The 25769-nt window shown below is 36.2% G+C and overlaps 2 protein-coding genes across 2 annotated transcripts in view; one reads left to right on the plus strand and one right to left on the minus strand.

Annotated features, from left to right (window-relative positions):
• CRTAC1 (cartilage acidic protein 1) overlaps window positions 1-25769 on the plus strand; it is a 2772383-nt gene that overhangs the window by 2590264 nt on the left and 156350 nt on the right. The window lies entirely within an intron of this gene.
• Window positions 2604-25769, minus strand: part of GOLGA7B (golgin A7 family member B) — a 521039-nt gene continuing 497873 nt past the window's right edge. The window contains exon 5 of the mRNA XM_044056907.1: window positions 2604-13753. Within this exon, the coding sequence (XP_043912842.1) occupies window positions 13670-13753 (84 nt within the window). The 3' untranslated portion in view covers window positions 2604-13669. The remainder of the gene's footprint in view (window positions 13754-25769) is intronic.

Raw genomic sequence — 25769 nt, forward strand, 5'->3', positions numbered from 1 at the left:
TGAGACTATGTATGTGTGTGAGTGCTGTATATGGGGATTTTAGTATGATTGTAGTGTGTGTAGGTGTTATTAGTGAATGCAAATATGACTGCAATGGGAGTGTAGGACAGTTAAGAGTGTGTTTGTGTATTTTTTTGAATTAGTGCAACCTCGGAGTTGGTATATATAAGTGGGGGGTGTAGCCCCCTGCAGGAATGTGTGGTGGTGTTTCCAGTTGTAGTTATGTTTTGTTTTGGGGAAGAGTTGTATATTTTTTTGTTTTATTTCTTTTGATTTTGTGAGTGTTTGTGATTGTGTAGTTTTGTGTTTGTGAGCTTTCAATGTTTTAGTATCGAAATACTGAAATTTGAGATTTCAGTATTTTGAGATATAAAAGTAGACTCATCTTTATAATGTGTGTGTGTGTGTGTATACACACACACAAAACCATACACTATATATAAAGAAGGTGTATCATAACACTTACCGCAGACTTTCTTATTACTATTCAACCAACATGTGATGAAGTTGCTACAACTCATTAAAATCACACCATATTGATGTGTGCTATAGTCATGTTATAGTCTGCCGACTATACCACAGTATTTGGGAAATTCCTTTGGGCACGATTGTGTGACCATTGATGTAGCATGTACAAGTAAGGGGTTATGTTGCGAGGTGTTGCAGTGAAATACACCCAATTATAGTATCCATTGTGTGTTTTGGTGTGGTAAGTGTTTTGTAATTGCTTGCTTTGTAGCAACCACTGGACGTTTTTTATTAGAATGCTACTGTTCTACATGTAACTACATCAGTTTTCTTTGATTACTGCAGAGAAAGTGATTGTAAAGCATTCTGTGCTATTAAAACATCTGAGGTAATACAGGAGAGCTTTTGCAATAGGTGAATGATTGTTTTGCTGTGTTCAGTGCATTTCTGATGCACTGCTTCTAATGGACTGAGTGCCTATGGTGTGCTTGTGATTAAAATATGTGTGTGATTGTCGTGAAATATTGAAAACTCATAAGAGAGATTCACAAATTTTAAAAAAGGAGATTTAAGATTGAATCACAAAACATTGAATACTTCTCTCCCACTACACAAATCTTAAGTACAAGAGGAATATCAACTGTTGTCTTGGTAATAATACTGTTAGGGAAAGCATTTTAGTAACATAATATCTAGGGTTATAGTTAGTGTCAGTTATGGTTAGGATTAGGTTAAGCGCACATGAGTAAGTTCTTTTTTTTTCAGTCTGTGTTCTGATGCTCAATCTTTTGGGACAGATTTTAAATTTTGATTTTTAGGTACTTTGATATTGTGAGGTATACCCCTTCAGAGGTGTATGTTAGGCTAATGACTGTAAGGACCTTTTATGCCTAGCCATGCATCCCAAATGAATTCAAGAAGTTTGGTTCCCTACAGGTTATTTTTAGGAGGTATATGTAAGACAGGACATGGCTGGTAAAACATTTAAAGGTTGTCTATCCATTAGAGACATAGGCACCAGACCATGGGTGAATTTTTGATTTGAATTTCACTGGTCGAGGTTACACTTGAATAAGGTCAGTGATATATGTAGAAAGCTTATTTTCTTATAGGTTCATAAGTACATAGTAGGCCATCACTATACTGGCTACCAATAACCAGAAGTCATAATCAACCCTGTACTTTATATCTGTAAGCCAAGATATTGACTGTTATGCCAACCCCTGTATCAGTTTTAAAAATAGGTAAAATCTAGGCTATCAGTCTGCAGACTATTATAAGCCTAGCCAACAACCAAAGGTGCGAATCAAATCTTACACCTTTTATCTGTGATGTAGTGACTTTAGCCATTATGCCAAATACTTGCCTCTTTTTTTCTGAGATGGCTAATCTATTATGCTCCTGTAATCCTAAATATAAAATTTATCATCAGTTAACACAAATAAAGGACCCATTTATGGGACAATTATACAAATATATTTATCAACTTTGTGACAGCTCTTCTGTGTCCTTATCTCCTGAAACAGTAGTAATAAAACAGTTTAAGTAGCATCAGATGTTCTGACTCTAATGTTCATATGTTACAAAATGATTCAACCATGTAAACAGTGCTTTGTGGGTTTTTTTTTTCAAAAATTATTGGTGATTTATAACCATTCAATATGTGGTGTTTTCCAAGATGCAGATTATTAAATATATATTTTTAGTTCTGCATATGTTTAATTATATTAAATCAGGAGTGTGTATACTAAACCATGTCAGTGGTGTAGGGAGAGAAAGTAGAATAGAGACAGATACAGATAGAGCTAAACTGATACTTAGAAGTTCTTAATACTAATAAGTTTCAAAGAAATCTCTGCCAATTAACAAACATATCAATGAGTTATTTTCTATTTGTTAGTTTATGTTTATAAATCCAAATGCAATGATATGTAATGTCATGATATCAGTTATGACATTTAGAGATTGATTTGGAATATATAAATGGAATTTTTCACAAATATGGCATTTCTAATATAATTCTCATAGTGACATTTTGAAAAAAAAAACTTTCTTGGTTCAAGAACAAATTCTTTAATAATCTATTTAGATATAAATAAGTACAAAATAAAATATAGAAAAAAAACAGACAACTGTTTCCTTTCATAGCTTAATTTATTTTAATTTATTCATGGATATAAAACATATTTTCATGAAGTACTGTACATGTCTGATATAACAATATATTATTCTAACATAAGAAATGCATACCATCGATATTTATAAAAATATATGAGAACAAGCTGTACTGTCCACAGACATAAACATTAATTATACTTAAAATATCAGAAAACAATCTTTAAACGTAATTTAAGTTTGGAACAGCAACACAACCAACAAAAGTACTCTAGAAATGTTAAAATGAGGTAACAAGAATATATCTGTGTTAAAGAAGCTTTAGTTTCTGTAAATGACAAAATATTTATTATTGACTGCAGTTTATTGACATGTTTACTATTGGCTGTTGCTGGTTTACAGCTAAATTGGGTTTTCTCATCACAGATTTATTCATTAATATGTCAAATTGCAATTTATATCTTTAATGTAGTCATGGAAATTTGTGTATATTATGCAGATCACAAAAATAGTGTTTCATAAACTAAATACATTTATAATTAAACGAATGATTAACCATTAGTCATCATTAATTATAAATTAATAAAATTATTTTACCCACAACTCTTACCAAATATCAGATCGCCAAAAAACAAAGTAAAAAAAAAATCATACCAAATGTGACAAAAAGCGAGCAATAGTGCTGCAAAAGCAACACAGATCATCACAGATCATGATGACAGTTTTTTAATTAGACAATGTATATACCTCTGCTGTTCAGATTGTAAGACAATTAGTCATAAGTCACTAGTCTGATGCGTTTATAAGTGATGACAGTCTGCCTCCTTTTCTCATGACTTTTCCTGAAACAGATATGTTCAACCAAATTATTTTTGCAAGCTGAAACTATCTTTAGAAAACTAAAAATAGATAATTTTAATATAAATTACCTAATGTCTCACAAATATAGGAAATGAACACTAGAAATTATCCAGCTATACATGTACCAAATTAAGTTGTTTTTGTCATCTTCCATTTTATCCAAGAAAAAAGGAAACAAAAAAAATGTGTCTCTCCTATAAATGAAAGGAATTTTAATGTATTTTTAATTGTTTTACCATAAGCACTTTAAAATAATTACATTAGTTAGTGAAAAACACACAGTTAAAAGCAACATTTAGTTTAGTCCAATTTAAAGTGAACAAACAAAGGATGCTAAGACAATTTTCTAGATGTAGATTTTTTTAAAAATTAAAGTGGACTGTCTCATTCTGCCTTGGATAATGATATACTATACTGAACAGGTAGTAGTCCAGCAATTCCCAGGAAAGGCCTTGGAGTGATTTGGCTGAATCCAGGAAGGTAGTAACTGCAGAGAACCTACAGATCCTTAACACTAGAAGGAATGATCATGATGGATTGAATATGTCCGCATATTATAGGCTGGAAGATGGATCTCATTGCAGTGTACAAGTGTAATCCATACAGGTCCCGGGTAACATGCCCTGGGACCTACATGGATTACACTTGTTCCTGACTGCCAAGTTTTAGTCTCACTGCAGATGTTCAGTACCAACATTTGACAGCCTCAGTTACAGAATATTACATTAAGCAATATGAAAGTGAACTAGTTTATGAATGATGAGTAATATGAAAGTGAACTAGTTTATGAATGATGAGTAATATGAAAGTGAACTAGTTTATGAATGATGAGTAATATGAAAGTGAACTAGTTTATGAATGATGAGTAATATGAAAGTGAACTAGTTTATGAATGATGGTAAAAATAGCATTCCAAAAGAGTAGTGCTGACAGATGAAATGTTTAATGTGGAACACGTGCAGGAGACAAAATGTGATGATTCAAAACACAGTCATCACTTGGTCATTGAATTTCAGTGCATTATAAAGAATAAATCCAAGATCTCAAATGCTTTATGAATGCCCTAATGTGTAACAACACTACAAGATATCACTGAAAATATGTGCAGTCTGTAAAGGTGACGAATGTATATCATACCTTCTCAAAAGGGAGCTCATTGAATGAGAATTCCATCACACTTTTATTTTTATTAATTATTATTCTATATACAAAAGAAATGAAAGCTAGAAAGTCCCTTCTTCATGCTAAACTAAATTTGCAAGTATCACTGTAGGCGTAAAGCAAATTGCAGAAAATAATGTGATTTTGAAACAAAATTTGTCTGACAAAGTTAGAGGTATTTTAATGAATTGTTACTTGTACTAGTCACCTTTGAATGGCACAATCCAAAACATAATTAATTACAAAGACATACACCACTATTAATTAATAACTGAGAATGGCAAAGTAATTTCTGAAGACCATGAAAATAGTGACAAAAAATAAAAAAGGATTTTTTTCCAAAAGGAAAACAGTATAGGCCTAAAATGTCCCACAAGGGCAGTTAGCTTTGTACTTACCTATGAACCAGGATTGTTTTGCAAGTGATATTTTTGACTTGCACTGTTCAGTGTATTTACGTCTGAGCTCAGTAATGGGGTGGAGCAATGGATTGATAATTTTGTAGATATCGCTAAGGCAGTGAGTGCGGTGACTGATGAGAATTAGCATTAAAAGAGATATTAGAACAGGTAATTAATACAAGACAATGGAAAATTAATTTTAACATATCAAAATGTAAGGTGTTAGAGCTGAAGTGTATTAACAGAGTGGAATACATTGTTGGTAGGGGTGACACTAAATTATGCTAACTGTGAAAAGGATTTGGGAGTCATCACTAATGGTAACATAACTAAGAAGGCACAGTGAGACAAAAACATAGCAAAATAAATTTTGGAATGGCATTCCTGAGTGATGAATGCAGATTGAGTTAGGGTGTTCTGTGCAGCTGATGTACAGTGCTCACTTCTGGAATTCCTGCAGATAAAAGGAAATTTGCATGAATGAAACAGGATAAAAAAGGCTGAGAAGTAAAATAAGGATGATTGAACAAGTTTGCCTTTGAGGAAAGGTAAAAAGAGGCTGACATTTGTTCAGTCCAAATGAGTACAGCCAGAAGGCACATGATACAGATATGTTGGAAGAAAGAATAAGTGTTATTACAATAAAAACAGCAAGAAACTATGGGGCAGGCAAAAGATGACAAAATAAAATCAAGAAGATATTTGAAATCTAATTTAGGTATAAGGAAATACATTGCTACAGAAATTTTGGACAGATGGAATTCATTGTCAGAACAGGTTGTCGACTCAAAGGTATTATAGTATTTTAAACGTGTGTTTATGTATGTACATATACAGTTATACATCACACACATGCATATTTATATGTTGTTTACCAGGTTGACCCCCTCTGGCAAAGGTGTTTTTTTTAGGGAAGGGACCTGGGAAGGATAACACAGTGAAGTAATGAAAAATAAAACAACCACATAGATATTGCAAAATAATAGATGATTACTAGCATAGTGTGAACACAAATATACAAAAGACTAATTTACAAGCATGAGGCATATTAATATGTTAACAGTGTAATTAAATATACAACTTGGATGATATTGGAAAAAAACATTTATTCGTCTAAAACAGTATAATAAAATGAGTTAAACATAATAAGGTAGGATAAAGTAGTTGTTAGAATGGGTTGTGGACATAATGAAATTATGAAAGGAAAAAACAAGGGGAAAGAGAAAAAACAGAGACACAAACATGAAGTGGACATTAAAATCGAATATAGTAATTAATGGGGTAAAATTCAACTGAAAAGAATATATGGTATAGCAAAAAATATCAGTCAAGTGCTCAAAGCTTGAGTACAAGCTCATTAAGTAACACCATTTTTAGAAAATCTAAGAGTTATGCTAAGAAGGGATTTTGCAAGATTCTTTAAAGGTTACGTTGGCTTCTGTAGTCATTAGTTTGGACATCTAACAGTTCTGCTGGTGTTAGATTTGTATGATTAAAGAAGTTAGGCTGATGGTAATTCTAAGTCTCATGGGTATGAAATTGAAGTCATTTGCAAGGGATGAACCTGGTACCTTATTTCCATTTTTGACATAGGTTTTCTGTATTTGTAAGAGGCCGTTATTAATGTAATACAACTGAAGAAAGGAGTTAAGAGCTGGCATTTCCTTTAATATACCAGCTTATATGAAAATATAAGGTAACTGATCATGGTTTTGCTTTTTCTGAAAATCTATTTAGCTTAACAGTGTTGCATAGTTATAATGGATACATTTTGGTTGGGTTACAGTTTTGACCATCTTTTAAAGTATTTGTTCAAGCTTATGATGGCTGGATATTTATATACCAATATATCTGACCAGACTTTGCATGACTGGTTGGCGTAATGGTTAAGGTGCTTACCTTAGAAACACAAGGTGCAGCGTTTGATTCTCACATGGGGTAATTGGCTAGGCTTAAAATGGTCCCTGAGGACAGTTAGCCTAGTACTAATCTATGAATCTATACATGACTGTATTCTCCTTCTCTTGACTGTGTGTGTGTGTGGTTAAGAAAAATACAAAACTGGATAAAATGTCTGTATGCAGTAATATAATTAGATTATGTATATAAATATATTTCAGATTAATTTCTCCACTCATAAGGCTGTATAGTCCAGTCGTAGTCTCTATATAAACTGATTTTTAAAGATTTCTTAAAGACATGCATGTCGCAGACAAATGTGTATCTGACTGAATGTTAAGTATCACATTTGAAATTTGTTTTAGAAGGAACAATCAAGTTCCATAACAGAATTTTAGTAGTGCATTCTTTTATGAAATAGATTAAATTTTTTATCACTTTTGGAAGAAACTTTCTGTATCTAAAAGGGTCATCTTGCATAAGTTAGGCTTTTGCTCGGGTTTAATCAATTCTCATAATGAATGGAAAAAAAGGAATACAAATGTCCAGAACTGAATCAAACATTTGAGGATTTTTCTTTTTCTTAAAGACTATCATGAGAGTTTGAATAAACACTTTCCCTATCTGACTTTGTAGTGCCTTTTCTTTATAATCCTTGGACTGGATAGTTTATTGGACTCCTTAAGCTACTTACTTATTCAATGTTCTTGGCCAGGTAAAAATTTTGGCTAAAATCTTAGTATAGCACTGTTCTCAAAAAATAGACCAACTAATGTCTCACATATTTTGGCTTTCATTAAGGTTTGCCTTAACAAGAAACTGTTGTATGTTAGTTTGGTTTAGCATGTAAAGTTGTAAGTAAATGAACTGTTGTGTTATCAATGAACCTTTTTGTAACTGCTCGCCAAGTACATCCAGCAGCTGTGTTAATTGTTTACTGTGGTTAAACCATCTGGCTTTGTAGAACTCCAGATGATGACTAGCATTCCTTTACAAAGTTGTGTGTACCTTAATGCTTAACTGAGGTGTTACAGACTCAGCACATGAAAAATATACAATTTGTACTTTGGCAAAACATTATATTGGTAACCACTTGAAATACTGGGACACACTTTAGTGAGTCTTATAAGTCCAAGATGGCCATTTCTCAGAATATTACCATTTCTCTGAGGTATGGTGGTCTTGGTGTTGCCACCTGCAAAAAATAATTTTAATGGAGAAGAGCAATTTTTGATCTTCCTTCTGGTCCTGTATGTTCCATCCTTTCTGTCAGTGTGTCAGCAATCCTTCCATCTTTTTTGTCAGTTTGCCAGCAGTCAGAGTTATGAATGCCAACATTTCAGTAAGGAGCCACTATATTTTCCTTCAGTGATGAGCATCATAGGGTGAGACATTTTGTTACATAGCTAGACAAGTACAATGTAATACAGATGCATATTTATATAAAGAAAATAAGTTATGAATGTCAGTGGCTATAAATCACATTTGCAGTCAAGTAAAAAAAAAATAAATAAAAATCCAGTTGTTTAGTTCTGTGGTTTATGTTGACAAACTGCTTAATACAGAACCTGACACAAATACAAAACAGTTTGTTCTACCCTGTAAAATATCATGCAACAGTAACTTAAAAATCATTCACCATATGAAACCTAGTCAAAATTTAAATAGAATCAATAAAAAAATAAATGCACATTCCACTATAATCAACCGTTTTTCACTGACATGGAAGAAAAACTAAGCTTTAGTTTAAGAGTAAACACTGGACTTTCAGTATTATGAGGTAAGTTTCATCATTTGTTTCCACATTGATTAGATCAAGTGACAAAATAGGAAGAGACTCACAATAGAGGACGCTGCACAGCAATCACAGCAAGTTTACAAACCCAACAGTCTAAGGTTGTCAGCACCCGCCAGACTGTTAAAAACAATATAAAGGGAAACAGGGTTATTCACAGCTGAGTGCAGAAGCATAAAATGAAACCATTTTAAAATCACTTCTTGTTTAAACTTAGCTCTTTCTGCTGTATTACACATAAGGTTTGCACATCCACATGGCTTTCCAAACAAGTGAAAAGGGACTGTAAGGCAACTCCCATTTACTAGTCAATAAGACAGTTTACCATTACATAGATATACTTTTTAGCAAAAGTAGGTACTTATGTGTGTTTAGATGCTGACTGAGTAAATGTATTTTGCAGTCTATTTTGAAACTGCATTTGCATCTATTGTTTTATTTTATGATTCAGGCGTGTAAATATCTCAACACTGATCATCATTTGTTGATTCATTCATTCATTTACCCACTTAATCCACTGCCCAGTCATAGGGGGACAGAACTTGTCCAAGATCTCTGTGCAGGCTAAGCATAGGAAATGATCCTGAATAAGGTACCAACCCACTGCCATACCCAGAAACACTGACTTTCAGACTACATATGTATCAACAGACACCTGATGGCAATATACACGATTGCCAGTTCAACATACCCATGTCTTTGTGAACAGGAGGAAACAAGGCAACAACCCATATAGACACCTGGAACACATACAGAGTTTGCAGTAAAGTGTGACGAGTAAAAATTTGAACTGAAGAACCACAAGTTGTAAGACAACTCCACTAACTGCTCTACCATTCAATATTAATCATCTGTTTTCATGAAACAGTTTAGTTTTGCTTTGACTTCTCAAGTTACAAGGTTGTAGACTGGAAACAGACAAGTGTGGCTTTAGTTTTATATTGTAAAACGCAACACAATGTTTTTCAAAAAAAATAATTAAAAGTGCTAGCTGTATATGAGGATTTTATATGTGGCCAAAATCCTGTAACTTAGATTATGTTGAAGGATAACAGAGAGAAAAGAAAATCAGTATAATTCCTTATTAACAGAGCAGAATATTTGTAGACATTTGCTGAATGGTGACTTAAAATGCTATACGGCTTTTTAAATCATTTTTGTACAGTATTACAGAGACGACTTATCCTACACAATTACATACGGATATGGCAATAACTGGCACCTGGCTTTTCCTTTTTTTAACTCATGGTGGCAGTGTCAAGTCAAATTAATTCTTATCAAAAAGGTTTGCCTTATTTTTTTTTTCAAACTATTCTGCATCAATTTAATTTTCTTTTAGAAGTTTGTGACACAAATGAATGAGAAAATAGGCTTAATATTTCAGTGATGCAGACCAAATGTGTAACACATAGTGGGGCACAAGCTGTCTGTTTCTATTGTGATGTCTTCAGCAATCGGCAAAAAGAACACACACGCATCACTGACACACAGACTGCACTGCATCCACAAATTATTTCAGAAGTTTTACTTTATGATAGAGAAGCACTTTAATGTACAGTTCTACAAAACCCACTAACAAACCATTTGAAAGAAGCTGCTAATTTCCAATTTTTTTAAGTACTATTCAGATATATTTGTCAGATTTATAGCCAAACCAACAAGAGTGCAATAGGCCCTTTATATTGCGACATATTTTTAAATTGCCAATATCTAATTTAATTTAGATAACTGATGAAGCAGAAACAAAGTAAATAAAAATCAGCAAAGAGATGCCTAGAGGCCAAATGATGTTACAAAATTAAGCAAAAAGAAAATTACATATTTATCTGTTCAAGCTTGCCTTCCTTTGAATCTTGCAACTTATTGATTGAGCCTTTATAATGTGTCACCCTCCAGATTTGTTGGCTTCTGATTAAATGTTACATTGAGTTAAAAAATACATAATCATTTAGATATTTATAATCCATGGTAGGTGTATGGAATACGGTGGGATTTACTCCTAACTTGTACGGTTTGGTCCTGAGTATGAAGCGAAAGATCACAATGATCTAGCTTAGATGGAATAAATTCTACCATTACCCATACCACTATGCCATGGATTATTGCAGCTATATAGTCATAACATGATAAAGGTGTCCATTTTTTAACGTGGAAGAATATTAAAAAAAGGAAGTGCCGCGTGGTCACAGGTTCATTGCAGGTGCCAATATTCTTTTTTATTGCTTAGTCTATTATGCAAAGTTCTTTTATACAAAACATTAAAAGAAAATTTTGCATTTTTTAATTACATTTTTGGTTCTGTGCCCACCCCCCTCCCCACCGACTATCAAACTTCCTTTAGAGATTCCATAATGATCACGTTATCCCCTCCCTCTGTCAGGGACTACAGCTATTTCTTTTTCTCAAAATATGCATGCTTGCTTCCAAACAAGCCGATCTTTAATGTGCAGTCAACTGTTTAATGCAAATATGGTTATCTAATCCAATGATGGGAATCAGCTGTTTTAGAAGTAATAAGTATAATATGATTTACAAACTGTTTTGTATTAATCTGGTCTAAAACATCCATTTTCATGAGCTGTCATATTTTCGCTCAAGTCAAACAATCCAAAATGTGAAAGTGTATGCTGCTGACCAGAAAATGAAAAAAAAATTGTTCTAGTTAATTTAAAATGTTTAAAGTTCCTTTCTGTGGTCATTTCTTTTTTCTTAATCCTACATTTTCCCTTTGTTTTTGTGCAACTATAATACCTCTTTTCTAATGCACTGTCCTAGTTATGAAAAGAACTGACTTGTATGCATAATGTCGACTGTTTCTTAGCCCTGTTCCACTAATATTGTGCACCAAATACATTATGTTGACATTCTCTGTGTGATCGTGAATGAAGCAGAATTTACTCCAAAGCATCATGGTTTACACCAATGAGAAGTTGTCCCTGAGTAAGAAAATTTCACTGGGAGTGGGTAAATTCTACTTCACCAATGGCCAGATGGTGATTTTTGGTATTAGTCATTAGAATTACTTTAAAAAAGATATTTTGTACCTTTACTAAGTAAATTCATCGCATAATGGCCCTAATTTTCAGTTGATGAATGTCTCCATTCAAGTCAGGATGTGGAGACTCTATACATGTTTAAGCGCCTGTGCATATTCATCTATATTAATAGAAAGCAAACGCAGTTCACCTCAGTTATGCTATGGCATGGCAGCATTCAGTAATTATCGGAGTTTTATTTTATATTAGAGATTAAAAGATGCCTAATTGCTGAAGAACTTGAGTTATTTATTTTTATATATAATTTCATGAACCTGCTCCTAATGTCTTAGTGGCAGCAAGTTTGAATAACTTAAGCTGTCTATGGAACAGATAATATTTAGGTAGCAGTTTGATTTCCACTGTTTAGCCAAACATGAAGCCCCCTTTTTAGTAAGGGTATATAAATCATAACAAACAAGACATGTCAGTCATTGGATGTCTTCTTGAAGTACTCCAACTGGTGTCTCCAAGTAATAATTAATTGCATAGCAAAGGTGACTCCTTTTGAGTTAGACCACTGCAAGTATATACTTTTGGTGTTTTAGGAAAGTGCGTGTTTTCCTTTCTAAGATAATTATGTAATTGCCATGAAATAACCAGCTTCTTTCCAAATGGTGTTAGCAGACTTTTGACCTTGTAGATCCTCTGATGAAAAGTAGCTTCCCATCAGATTTAAAAAATACCCACCCAACCCTGCCCCGAGGTTCTGTCCTACCACTTGGTCACTTACTCATGTCTTATCACCTTGTGTTACGTGTGCCACAAGCCTTTTCAGAGAACGGCCAGATGTTTGTCTCCAACAAGCAGGCAAATATAAAGAAGGGAAAGTGAAAATCTGCTGTTTTCTACTTTGGGCCATTATTCTCAATAGGCTAAATGCATAAAAAATATAATGTTGAGTGTAAACAATAGATGGAGGCATTACAGCATAAACGCAGATAAAAGTTAGAAGTGATTATTACAAGTGTAAGTGCTGCTGGTTCCTTGCCATCTGACTGTGGTGGTGGTGCTAATGAAGAAGAAACAAAGATAATTGCTTCTTCTTTAGTCTAGCTTTAAAATTACTTTCTTTTATCATGTGTGAAATGGTTTCAAAAGTACAAGCAGGGTATATCTAGTGTTTTTTTTTACTTTTTGCTCTTAGAGATATAACCACTTAATCACGAGTGATTTTTATAGTTATAAGTAATACAGCCATGTGCTGAATAGGTAAGTTTTACTCTCTAAAAAGCTTTGTTAGGGTCTTTTGTGTGCAAGCATCTGCACTCCTTTGACAATTTGCATTGTATTGTGTGTGTACAAGCATCCATGCACATGTGCATGCATCTGTAATCACCTGAATGCATGTCTCTGCCTCTCTGTGTGCGCATGTGTGTATGTCAGTGTAAGTGTCTATGATGGTGTAATTTAGAGTGAAACTTATGTAGAAAAACTGAAATATTTTCAATAAGTACTTCACTTATCCTTTTAAGTTGGTTCTACCATCTGACACCTCCATTTCTGATGTGCTGTTGCCTCCTTGTACGTGGTGCCAGTGTCTGTTGAAATAGATCAATATTCCAGTTTAAACAAATTTTCCCTCGTTGTTGTCAACTGGTAAGCTATTAATTCCAGCAAGGGATCTGAAACTGCTTTAGTTATGATTTAAAAAGTTAACTAAATCAAATTAAACCTGAAAACTGTTTTGTGAAGCACCATCTGTTCCGATAAGAGCAGTGGCAGATATTAAATCTTCAAAGTCCTAAATTATCCAAAGCAACAGCAGATTAATTCACTCCAAGATATAAATGAGCGTTTCCCTCTCCCACCCCCACTTTATCGAAATGCCCAGAGAGTCCATGTTAGAACCGTGTGCTCTGATATCTTAGCCTGCGGACGTCAGACGATCCATCATCCCTGCAGTAGGAATCACCTCGAGGCTTCTCTGCGAGTCATCGGCCACCACTACTGCTGGTCGTGCTACCGCTACTGCTGCTACCACTGCTACATCGGTCCTCATAGATTGAGATCTCAATCTTTAATAAATACAGTCAAAGAATAATGCATCAAGGTAACAAGGTTCTAAACAGTTCAAAGCAAATGTTAAAGTAACTCCACAATATAAAACACAGCCAGATATTTTTATTTCTTTATGCATGTGTGAAACCACATCATCTGCATGCAAAACTCTAGGCTTTGTGTTGCTATCTGTTAGTGATTATATTATGTAGAGCATTAATGCTAACAAGTTAGCTTTCGACATTTGCATATCATACGGTATTGTCCTGCTTCAAGTGAAATCAGCTGGAATATAGAGCTCATTAAGGTAGATCACATGACCTATCTGTGTGTGCGTTTCTTATTAATCATTCCTGACATGAGATAGCGTCAAAGTAAAATACAAGCCAAACAAGAAACCACACATAGTACATGCATTGAGAAGAGCATATTTACCAAAAACAGATAAAGAACTGGTGGAAGAAGAAACAGAGGGGTAATACTATCTGTTACTTACTTTATCCAGAATTTAGTACTGTAGATTCAGTAACGTTTTCTTCAGTCTTAGAGTTGTCTTGTGCAAGGAAATTCTGAATATGTTTTATGAAGATCTGAGCTCATTTTCTTTTCTATCTAAACATTACCATAAACATAATGTTCCCGGTCAACAAACGTTAAATAAAAATAAAAAATAATAATGGAGCCTCTCATAGGTTCATAGATTAGTACTAAGCTAATTGCCCTTGCGACGCATTTTAAGCTTAGCCAATTATCCCTTGTGAGACTCAAACCCTGCACCTTGTGTTTGTAAGGCAAACACCTGAACCATTAGGCCATCCCCTATACATCACTGTTTACTGCTGCAGACATGATTTCAAAAATGACAAACACTATTTGTTTCCTCACTATTAGAGGCAAACCAGGCTTTTTGGCTGGTAAAGCTTGATAAATTTTTCACATAGATACAACTGAGGAGCTTTGCAGAGCATATCAGTTATATACTGTTCAACTGTGCTGATTTGTTTATAGACTTTGGAAGTGTAGCAGGAAAATATCATACCAAATAAAACTTGCTGCAAGACCAGTAATTTTTTTTTTCAAAAATATCTATAATATTGGGAAAGAAGCAAAGTGGAACAGGAAATGAAGATAAGATAATTGAAAGGCTAGGTCTCATTAAGAAGCGTTTATAAACGAGAGAATGGAAAGGCTAGGTGTCATTAAGAAGCATGTATAAACGAGAGAATGGAAAGGCTAGGTGTCATTAAGAAGCGTTTATAAACGAGAGAATGGGCACATCCAATAGTCACTATTGTAAGGAAATGTAAAATTCATTTTTGTAATAACTCGTAAAAGGACAGAGACTGCAAAAACAATGATAACTAATATGGCGTCTATATTATAACATCGAAGACGCAAAATGCCGAACGCTCACAAGAGCGAAAATGCCGAAACTCGAATTCGGTATTGTGGAGGGGGGATGTGCCCACCATACCCCCTGTGAAATATATATTCCAACTCTGAGATCGCACTACAGTAAGGAAAGGGAAAATATCCCAATCTTCACTGTACTGCGATGTCAAAAATGGACCCTCGACATTTCTGCACTTTTGCTGTTGTGCTGTTCGACATTTTTATTTTTTAGTTTCATAGTTTCATAGCATAGTACTAGGCTATCTGCCCTGGGGCATTTGTAAGCCTAGCCATAGTGATGTGGCTTTTGCCACCCCATGAAATGGTACAAAAATGTACAGAATAAATTTAGAATACTGTGCCTCTGTCTAGTAGTGACACAATGAAGGTCCCCTTATATAATAGAATTAGTTTACTGTGCCCCTGTCTAGCAGTGACACAGATGTGACCCCTGGGGTAAACTTACAATCTCCCATCCACTCATCAAGATTTCTCTTGAAGAGAGTCAGTGCCTAATACGAACTGGGATCTTGTTCCAAAGCATGGGAAGCCTCTGGGTTATGAATATATCCCTCCAGCATGTCCTATTCATACTTGTGCCGAGGTTTAAGTCTTTAGCTCTTGTGGTCCTGATGGATTTGGATTTTTTGAGGTGGAGCATGTCCATCAGATCCTGATTGGACATGGCCTTGTACGTCAGGCAGAGATTACCTCTGAGCAGGTGGTATGCTACTGAATAGAGCTGAAGTTTCTTTAGTCTGGCAGAATAAGACATATGTTGGAGACCCTTGATCCTCTTGGTGAGGTACTTTTCTGGTCTCTCCAGCTGTTGCAAATGCCGGGTGAGGTACATACCAAATGGGGCATTGTACTCAATCATGGGTCTGATGAGGGAGGAGTATAGGGGTACAATGACATCCTTGGATCTGGATGTGAATCCCCTCATGATGAGGTGTGCAAGGTAGAATGTTTTTCTAACCACTTTGGCAACGTGGGTGTCAAATGAGAGGTCGCTGTCGACTTGGGTCCCTAGGTCTCTGATTACATTTTCCGTACTCAGTGGGTTGATGTCTATGTGATAATTTGTGGGTACTTTGTTTTTCCCAAAGGGGATGACTATACATTTTTTGGCATTTAGTTTAAGGCCGTGACTCCGGCACCAGTTGTCCATTTCTGTGAGGCCTTTTTGTAGGATGTATGTGTCTGCTGGTGTATCGACTATGGCGCCTAGTTTGCAGTCATCTGTGAACTTTGTCAGCCACAACCCTCCCGTGTTTGCTTTAACATCTGAGAAATAAATGCTGAACAAGAGGGGTCCCAGGACAGATCCCTGTGGGACACCACTTGTGACTGGCTTTGAGTCTGACATTGCTCCGGCGATTTTAACTTTATGGGTTCTGTCCTTTAGCCAGTTTGCAACCCATCTAGTGACATAAGGGTTTACGTTTAAGCTGTTGAGCTTATCTATGATGCCTGAGTGGGGTATTGTGTCGAAGGCCTTAGCCAAGTCCAGGTAGGCTGTATGGACTGCTTTGCCCTCATCAATGGCTCTAGTGACTGTTTCAAAAAAGTCAACCAGGTTCAAAAGGCAGGATCTGCCTTTACAAAGCCGAACTGGGTGGGGTCAAGTGTCTGTAGGTCCCCTATGTCTCTGTTTATGAGTTCCATAATGATTCTTTCCATAGCTTTGCAGACCAGGCTGGTTAAGCTTATGGGGCGGTAGTTCCCAGGGTCTGTAGAGGTACCCCTTTGTGGAGTGGGACCACTGTTGCTGTACGCCAGTGTTCAGGTACATATCCTGAAGTAAGGCTAAGGTTAAATAGCATTTTTATGTGTGGGTTTAGCTCCTCTTGGAGTTCACGTAACACGCAACCCGGGATACCGTCAGGTCCCATTGATGCTGTGTTTTTAGCTTTGTTTAGGGTGGTTCTCACTTGGATATCTGAGATGACAGGGAGATTACATTCAGCTGGGATAAGTATTTCTTCTTTTGGGGGTGAGGGAGGGGAAAAATTTGCACTGAACCTGTCAGCCAGAATGTTGGCAATATCTGTGGGTTCAGTGTATTTTTTGTTGTTGTGAACTAACTCTGAGCATATCTGAGGGTTTCTGCCCAGGTTTCTAACATAGCTGAAGAAGGCTTTGTGGTTATCTTTAGTGTTCTTAGCGATTTTTCTCTCAAAGTTGGCCTTGAATGTTTCTATGAGAGAACGTAGTTTTCTGCTAATGTTGATCAGAGATGTCTTCCATTCATGGGATTTTGCTCTGACGTGCAGTAGCTTCCTTCTTTTGTTATACAATTTGTTAATGGCTGAAGTCCACCAGACAGGACGCTTGCCTTTGGTGGAGAGAGACTTGGATTTATTTGGGATTGCATGATCCATGCATTTTTGGAGATGTCCATAGAAAGCATTTGTGAAGGATTCGGCATTGTGGGATGTGGTATCCACTGGCACAGTGGGCTTAAAGGATACCATCTCGGTCTTAAGAAGAGTGAAGTCTGCTTTTGAGAAGTTTTTCACTGTGGTCTTTTGTGCTGGGGGTGGAGGTGGGATATGTATATCCAGGGTGATTAGTTTGTGGTCAGATCTCACTAGTGAGGGGTATACCTCCGGTGTGGAGCATTTTGTCCCCATGTTTGTGATGATCAGGTCTAGTATATTATCTCCCCTAGTGGGAGAGGTGACTAGTTGTTCCAGTGCATTTGAATTTATGAATTCCAGGAACCTTTGGGCTAGGGTATTAGGGCTAGAATAATGTACCCAATCTATGTTTGGGTAGTTGAAGTCTCCCAGTATGATGGTATTTTGTGATACATTCATATCCTCCAATGTCTTCAGGAAGGCTGAGTGGGGTTCCTGAGATTGGGAGGGTGGTCTGTAACATGCTACCAGTTGTATAGCAGTTTTGCCTATGGTTAGTTGCACCTGTATGGTCTCTGATGCTTTATGTGTTGCTACTAACCTGGAGGTGTGGGTGTCCTTGATGAATATGGACACTCCCCCTCCCTTTGTGGTTCGGCCCGGGTTTTGGGGCTGAAAAGCATGATATGAGGTATAGCCTGGTAGCACTGGGGTGCTCTCAGGAGCCTTGAACCAGGTTTCAGTTACTGCACAGACGTCAATGTTCTCCATGCTGAGGAGTGCATCGAGTGCCTGCATCTTGAGATTTAGACTTCTGGCGTTGAGCAGCATTACCCTTAGTTTTTTTCCATTTTTGTTTTCTAAGGAGGTGGGTTTGTCTTTTGAGCCTTGCCTAAAAAAGGCACTATGGGGGTGGCAAGAGCCTTAGCCAATATCCGGAAGCCCAGTGGTGACAGGTGTAAGCCATCCCTTGCAAAGCAGCGTGGCTTGTCCAACATGTCATCCCAGGCAGACAGACATTGGATCCCCTTAGAATGACACCAGTACTTGAGCCAATTATTAAAGCTGATCATATTGTCTTTGTATTGTGGTATCATTCTTGGTGAGGGCAAGATGCTGCTCAGGGTCAGGGTCATACCAGCCTGGGCTACATAATCGGAGAGCTCCTCTATGTCTCTTTTCATGTAGTCCAGGGAGGTACGTCTCAGGTCATTCACGCCAGCATGGACAATGACGGAGTCATATTTGCACTTGCTTTGGAGTGACTTGAGTGCGTGTGTTATGTGGCGGATACTAGCTCCCGATAGACAGCTCACAGTCACCCTCTCCTTGTTCAGCCTGGTCAGCGGGACATCAGTGTGTCTGACTATAGAGTCACTATTACTAGTGTATCAGGCATGGTGTTTGGCCTTAAGGGCTGTGATTGGTTGACACACTGATTTATTGAAGTATGTGTTGCATGTGTTTTGTTTTGAGGTGGTGGATTTTTGGATATCTGCTTTGGGAGCCTCTGTTGTTTTGGTAAGTTTTTTATTAGAGCCTCCAAGTATGTCTTTGTGTTTTTATGCGTTTGGTTTGCAGTTGTGGTAGGTCTATGTGGGACTGGAATTGTTGTGTGTGTGGTTACCATCTCCTCCTGTCTGGTCATGCCAGCCCTGAGTTGATAGAGTTCAGCCTCCAGTTTGGCTATATAGTTGCATCTCTCACATGTATTTGTGTTTGTTGGGAGGAGGAGAGGGTTGTCTGTGTACATGAGACAATTGTAGCACTGTCTCAAGATACCCAGATTGACCAGCTGAACTGGAGAGGACGCCAGTAATCTACCACTCGACATGCTAGAACAGTATAAGGGAGTGCTGTACCTTTAAGGGAAGTGGATATTCACAGGGTTGGTAGGTAGATGTAGTGCTTTACTTAGTACGAGAGTGCTTACTTAGTAGAGAAGTATTGAGAACAAGTGCTAGGCTTATATTATAGTGAGTAGTCTGATTATACTAAGAGTAGAGCTTCCTTAAGGGAAAATTTGAAGAGCAGACTTGGCGGAGCCAGAAGAAGTTTAACCGGCGCTGCGCTATGCGCACAACTGCTCAAAGCCGTGCAAACGCGGATTTTAAACAGGAAACTACAAAAGAGCTAGAAATGGTCCAAAACAACCAATTACTACAGCTTCTTGTGCTGAGGTCACTTCCTACAGGGACAGGTAGGCTGCTCAAGGTTCCCCACTCCCACTGGTGAGCAAAGAAACTTCCCTCTATCCAAGTAAGGTAATGGACAACACAGGAACTACACCACAGCCCAGAATACAGCAATGCCTGTATACTGGTCTAAACTAGTCGAGGAGAGGCGGGAAAACAAGGATAATTTTTTTGTTTTTTTGATAGAAACACACAGAAAATGCAGAAACAATGATAAATTAGTTACACAGGCTAGCCCACTTTAGTGGGCAGCCTCAACAGTTAAATTAAACAACAAACAAACTTTCGATCAAATTCGACTAAAAAGTAACTTTAAGTGCAGATTTTAAAATAATGCAGCAAACAGTTAAAAAAACAGTTCAAGCTAGTTCAGGGTAAGCTACAGAAGCTATTCCAAGTGAAAAAAAGCAAAGATACTTAAATCCAGAAAATAGTCGCTTTTCTGAGTTCTCTGTAGCTAAGACCACTCTGCAGGACCACGAGGAGCTTGTCTGAGCAGTATAGCCAGAAAAAAACGCCCAGAGGCGGATTTTAAACAGACATTTTTATTTTTTGATAACATGATATACATCTCTAATATGTGGAGATGGAGAGAGAGGATGTGGCAAGGTGATTCATAAAGTCATGACTCCTAAAGCAGTTGTTGTCCCAAAAGTAAGACCAGGTGCCCATTATAAAGATCCCTGATATTTTTTTTTTCTTATATGACAAATCATTGAAGAAACAGACCAATATATAGACTACTTCTGAGTTTATCATGTCTCTAATAACTGAAAGTTGTAATACTAGCATTGTCTTTTTGTAAGGACTGAAAAGTTGCAATAATAAAAATGTAAACAAAAAATGCAACTAAAAGACACTGGATTAATGTTTAGCACTTTCATGTTTTAATTAACCCAAGACCTCATCGGAACAATGAACCTGCATCCTACATACTCATTTTATAATAACCTCCTCAACTACATGTCAACATTTACTGCCAATTAGAATATTACACCCTAAATTTAAAAATTTCAAATTTAAAAAGCCACCATAAACATTTTTTAATTTTAAATATGTTGACACACACACCCTATATTTTATTTTGCTTTAAATCACATTTAATATTCAAGATCTGGTTTAAAAAAGAAAGTGCATGGCATCCATTCTAATGCACCGTGACAGTTCCCTGCACTTCAAAATATTATTGGCCTCCCTCTATTATACACTTGTTCAACATCTAAAAATCTGAACCTTTTAAAATTAATGCATTTTGCACAAATCTTTTCCAAGGCATTTCCAACATTTTTATTCATAATAGCTTAATTATTATCATAAGTTATATCAGCCAAACTTCTTGAAGTTTTACCTACATTAAGCGCACTATAAACCATACACTTTTCCGTAATAAACAACATTACAATTCTATCAAGTAAAACTTTCTCCTCTTTTAAAAATCTTGTCTATATTCTCTTCCTCAAAAATACGGAGATGAATTAATATATTTACAGTGTTCACAATCTAAATAAGGAATGCTTCTTTTATTATTAAACCTTTGTGCAGACTGGTTTATCAGTTCTCTCGGGTATATTTTTCAAATTCTTGTCCCTTTTATTAACAAATCTGGGATGATCTCCAACAATATTTTTAAGATCACAATTGCTCAATAACATTTTCCAACTATTAATAATAGACCTGTTACTTCAGGTATCTACTGGATGTGTCAACATAAATCCACTAATTGTATCATTCTTTTTATATTAGTCTTAAAATAACAAGTACCTAAAACGAAAAGAGGGGCATACTCATGTTCCTTTTATCAGAAACCTGCAGACAAGTATTTATCATCAATTGTAATAAATATCATCCCCTGTTGAGAAACAAATGTGTTAAATGTTCTTTCTCAGCCTCTGACATTTAATCATTCAGTGTTGATCTACTAACCTTACAAAGTGGCTTCTAATAATAGTGTTCAGGATGGCAACTTTGAAAATGTATATAAAAATTGATAGAGATTGTCCTTCTGTGAATTCCAGATTCAAAGACGTTATTCTCCTTATTTTTACTTATTAAAATATAAATCAAAGCCAATTCACTGTAATGACAACTCTATGTATTTTTTTTTTAAAAGAGAGCTTTGATTAAGATTTGATACAAATACTTTAAATTGATTTACAGTGCCATCACACAGGGGAAAAATATCAGTAAACCGACAGCGGAAAAGTACATGTTTAAACAAGCTATTTTTAAATTAAAATTCTTCTTCCTAACGTGCTAAAACCAAATTTGCTAATGCAAGTGCCGTGACTGCCCCATTGGCAGCCTTTGATTTACCTGTAGTACTTAACCTTAAAAAACATTGCTTTCCAAGACTAATTAAATCAGTGAACATGCAAAATTAATACCAGTGTTAGAAACTCCCATTTTATTACTTAAAAATAAGATCACCAAGCACTCTTGACTGCTTTAAACATATGCTGATAAATATCTTTTTGATGAATCTGCCTGCACTTTAAAGAGAAATGTTCATTACCGCTTTAATTTCCTGCTAGCCAGTTTAAATGTTACTACAACACCTCTGTTCAAGCTGCTGAATTACATATTATGTTTTATGTACATATGTTGTATTTTATGCTCATTTATATTCGTTATTTTATATACTACCTTATTACGGTCTGCATAATTATTTTCCTCTTGTTTTGATCTTCTTACTTACCTTAAACTATTTCAGTTGTCTTATGTTCTATGCTTTAGGTAGCTGCATGTTATTCGTCTAGGTTCTTTAGAGCCTGAATCATAGCTGAAAAGGGTCTTCAGACAATTCTACCTATCTGGTTAATAAGCAAGCAGGACCTGGGTCTGGGAGGAATGTGCAGGGATCACTGCAATCCCAAGAACCTCTACACTTACAGGTATTCCCTTTTTTCCCATTTTCTGGGTAAAATACTGTACATAGGATCATAGGAGGTGGATAGATGCAAACACTGTACCATGGAACAGGCAACAGCTCTTTAACAAGTCAGAGCTTTAATCCTCTGCACCATCTGCCTCATACATGGCCAGGTTTATAGTGGGCTGTTAAATAAATACTTTATTTGTAAAAAAAAAAAAAAATCATTCTACACATATTCACCATGATCATTGCATATCCATTGCAATGCTTAATTATGACAAAGTGCTTATACTTTGGGACCCTTATGTATTATTTTTATAACTTGTGCATCAAGCCAGAGCTGTAGATTACCAAAAATGTATCTGACATGCTAAAAAAATATATATAAAATATATACTATATAAACACCACACCCACCCATATGTCCCTGCCAGTTACCATCTCCAGATCATCGGTTGATAAGTACTTACTAAGATACTGATCACTGAGAATCATAACACATCTAGCCTTTCATTCCCATGAAAGTTTCTAGCCCTTTAATTTAGCATATGACTAACCCAGAGATGAACTATTACACTAATATCATTACAATCTACACACTATTACTAGCAGCAAAAGATGTTTTCAAGAGGAAGTTCTTTTATAAATATCCATTGGATTATTTACAACTCTCAGACATCATACTAGTTTTATAGAAAACTGTAGTTATTTCCTAAGAAGAGTGTGATTCATCCATTTCAGCTTAACCTTCTCCACGCTGACCATGGGATCCATCCATTTCAGCTTAACCTTCTCCACGCTGACCATGGGATCCATCCATTTCAGCTTAACCTTCTCCACACTGACCATGGGTTTAAGTCAGGTTAATAATAAAACTACCAGTCACTACCATCTGCACTCTCTTTCTAGTCCTGGTTTGGTGATGAAGGGACAGCTGACTTCAGTGGAGGAGTCCATATCCCAAGCCTCCCCAAGCAATTGGGAAAGACTAACACAAAGACCTGAATAGAAATACACTGCTAGTCCTAAAAAAGGACTTTTCCTAATTGCCTTCTGCTCTTTTGAAACCTGAGTTTATTGAAAATTATAAGAAGTGGTTTCTCCTACTGAATATCAGTTACCACTGTTTCTGGTTGAAAGGATGCAAAGTAGCCTTTAATTGATTTCCAAATAAAAGTTCTATTCTTATTCAATATGCAAGCACTTGAAGCTTTTATTTGGAAAGTGATTTAGGGCTATTTTGCATTTTTTTCCACCAGAAGATGAGGTATTGATAGTAGACTTCTACATCCATGTTAAACATTCCTGCACTAGTTTCAATAAAAACCTTAATTGTGATCTCTGTATTTTATTTGGGAGTGTCTGAGCACCTATCCATTACAAGGCTAACCCTTTTTTCAAGACAATCTCTTCACTCCAATTTTTCTTCAAGACCTTCTCTAAATTTGACCACAAAAGTGGTCGGAGCATCCCATAACCAGAACATGTGATCCTAAGTGCCATGCATGTCTTTTTTGCATCTCTGGCATTCATGTACCCTGTTTGAGAACACGCATGCTAGCCTATGTGGACAATAAAAAGAAAGACACATCAAATTTCACTTGTAAATAGACAAAGGAATAGAACCCTAACTTTCGTCAAACTTGTCCAATAACTTTAGTCTTCATTCCTCTATTTCTATTTACTTTTCATTCCCACATCTGTTCTTGTATATCTAAAATGCAAACATCTGTAAAATGCCTTTGGAGGCAAGTGAAAATCTTGAACTAAAGCCTGGTATGCAAGCTGTTGTGGCCAAGTAGATGGAACCTCCTTTTGAGGCCTTCATGATGACAACCACCCCCTATCCAAATCAGATTGTCTAGCCAAAATAATTTAGACAACAGGACAATGGAAAAGCTGGCTTCCATCTTTCAGTATAAACAAAGTTGCACCATGGCTTCATTATTAACTTTAATGTACTAACTGATACATTCAGCACCCTTACATCCATTAAAGTGCTTACTGGGGAGACTGATCACAAGCTAAGGACTGTTCCCCCAGTCTAATATTGTATTTGCATATACTCTTCCTGCAACCTGTGCTGTCTTGGCATATTTCACAATGTTGCATATCCCTAAACCAGCAAACATTACTGGCCTCCAGTGATAATTCCTCATAGAGTGAACTTTACATGATTACCACATAGTCAAATCCTAATCTATCCCACTGAGTCAGCTTTACTAGATAACCTAAATCTATTCTGCTGTGATCCTTTTGTAATGGGCATCATTACTAAAGCCGCCACCTAAGCCTCAGACTTAAATTTCCACTTAAATGATTATAAGACCGTCCCTATTCACACCAGATATGAGAAATTTAAAAATAGCCCCCCCCCCCCATGGTAGAATATCTATATAAATAAACTACACAATAAGAGAGAGAATTTACATAAGAAGGTGTCATTCCATCCCCCTTGATAAGTACACACAAGGAAACTAGCAAAGAACTTACAGCTCATAGGTGAATACTAGCCAGTAGCACAACAGCCTTTACAGGCCTAGCAAATAATACCCAGGATATGACAGTATTATGTCTTCATTCCCCATATATGGAATGAGGTAGTATCAGGGTAGTGTCTCTCTGGGTTTTGGAGCTTGAGTCATTTTACAGACTGCCTTTGTCCATAAGTGACATGGGCAGTATTCTGAGAATGGATTTAAGGTTCCCCATTCATTTATCCATATTCTTTTTTAACAGAGTGAGGGCTGGTTTTACAAAGATGGGATGTTTATTCCTTAGATGAGATAGCCCTTTAGATACAAATCTCTCTCTCTCTGGAAAGTTCTGTTAGATTCACAAATAAGGTTCAGGTCAATAGAAAGCATAACACCTGTATAATTTTTGTTAAGAACATTTAACATTTTCATTGGGGCTGGATCAGAGAATGGCTTGTAGGTCAGGCATAAGTCACCTCATAATAAACAGCATGAGAGAGGGTAAAGGGGCAGTCACTATAGGGCCTTTAATCACCCTGCATAAGACATTTGTCTTAACGCTTTGTATTTTTTAATGAGAAATCTCTGGGGCCACTCCAGTTGGTGTAAGTGCCTGGTTAGGTACATACAGAAGGGAGCACTGTACTCAATTATGGGCCTGATGAGGGCCCAATACAATGTCAGTATGACTTACTTTGTTCTTGATGCCATGCCTTTATGTATAAGTTGAGTGA

The sequence above is a fragment of the Protopterus annectens genome, chromosome 14.part0 (genome assembly GCF_019279795.1).
Source record: "Protopterus annectens isolate FY-2018-M chromosome 14.part0, PAN1.0, whole genome shotgun sequence".
Lineage (NCBI taxonomy): Eukaryota > Metazoa > Chordata > Ceratodontiformes > Protopteridae > Protopterus > Protopterus annectens.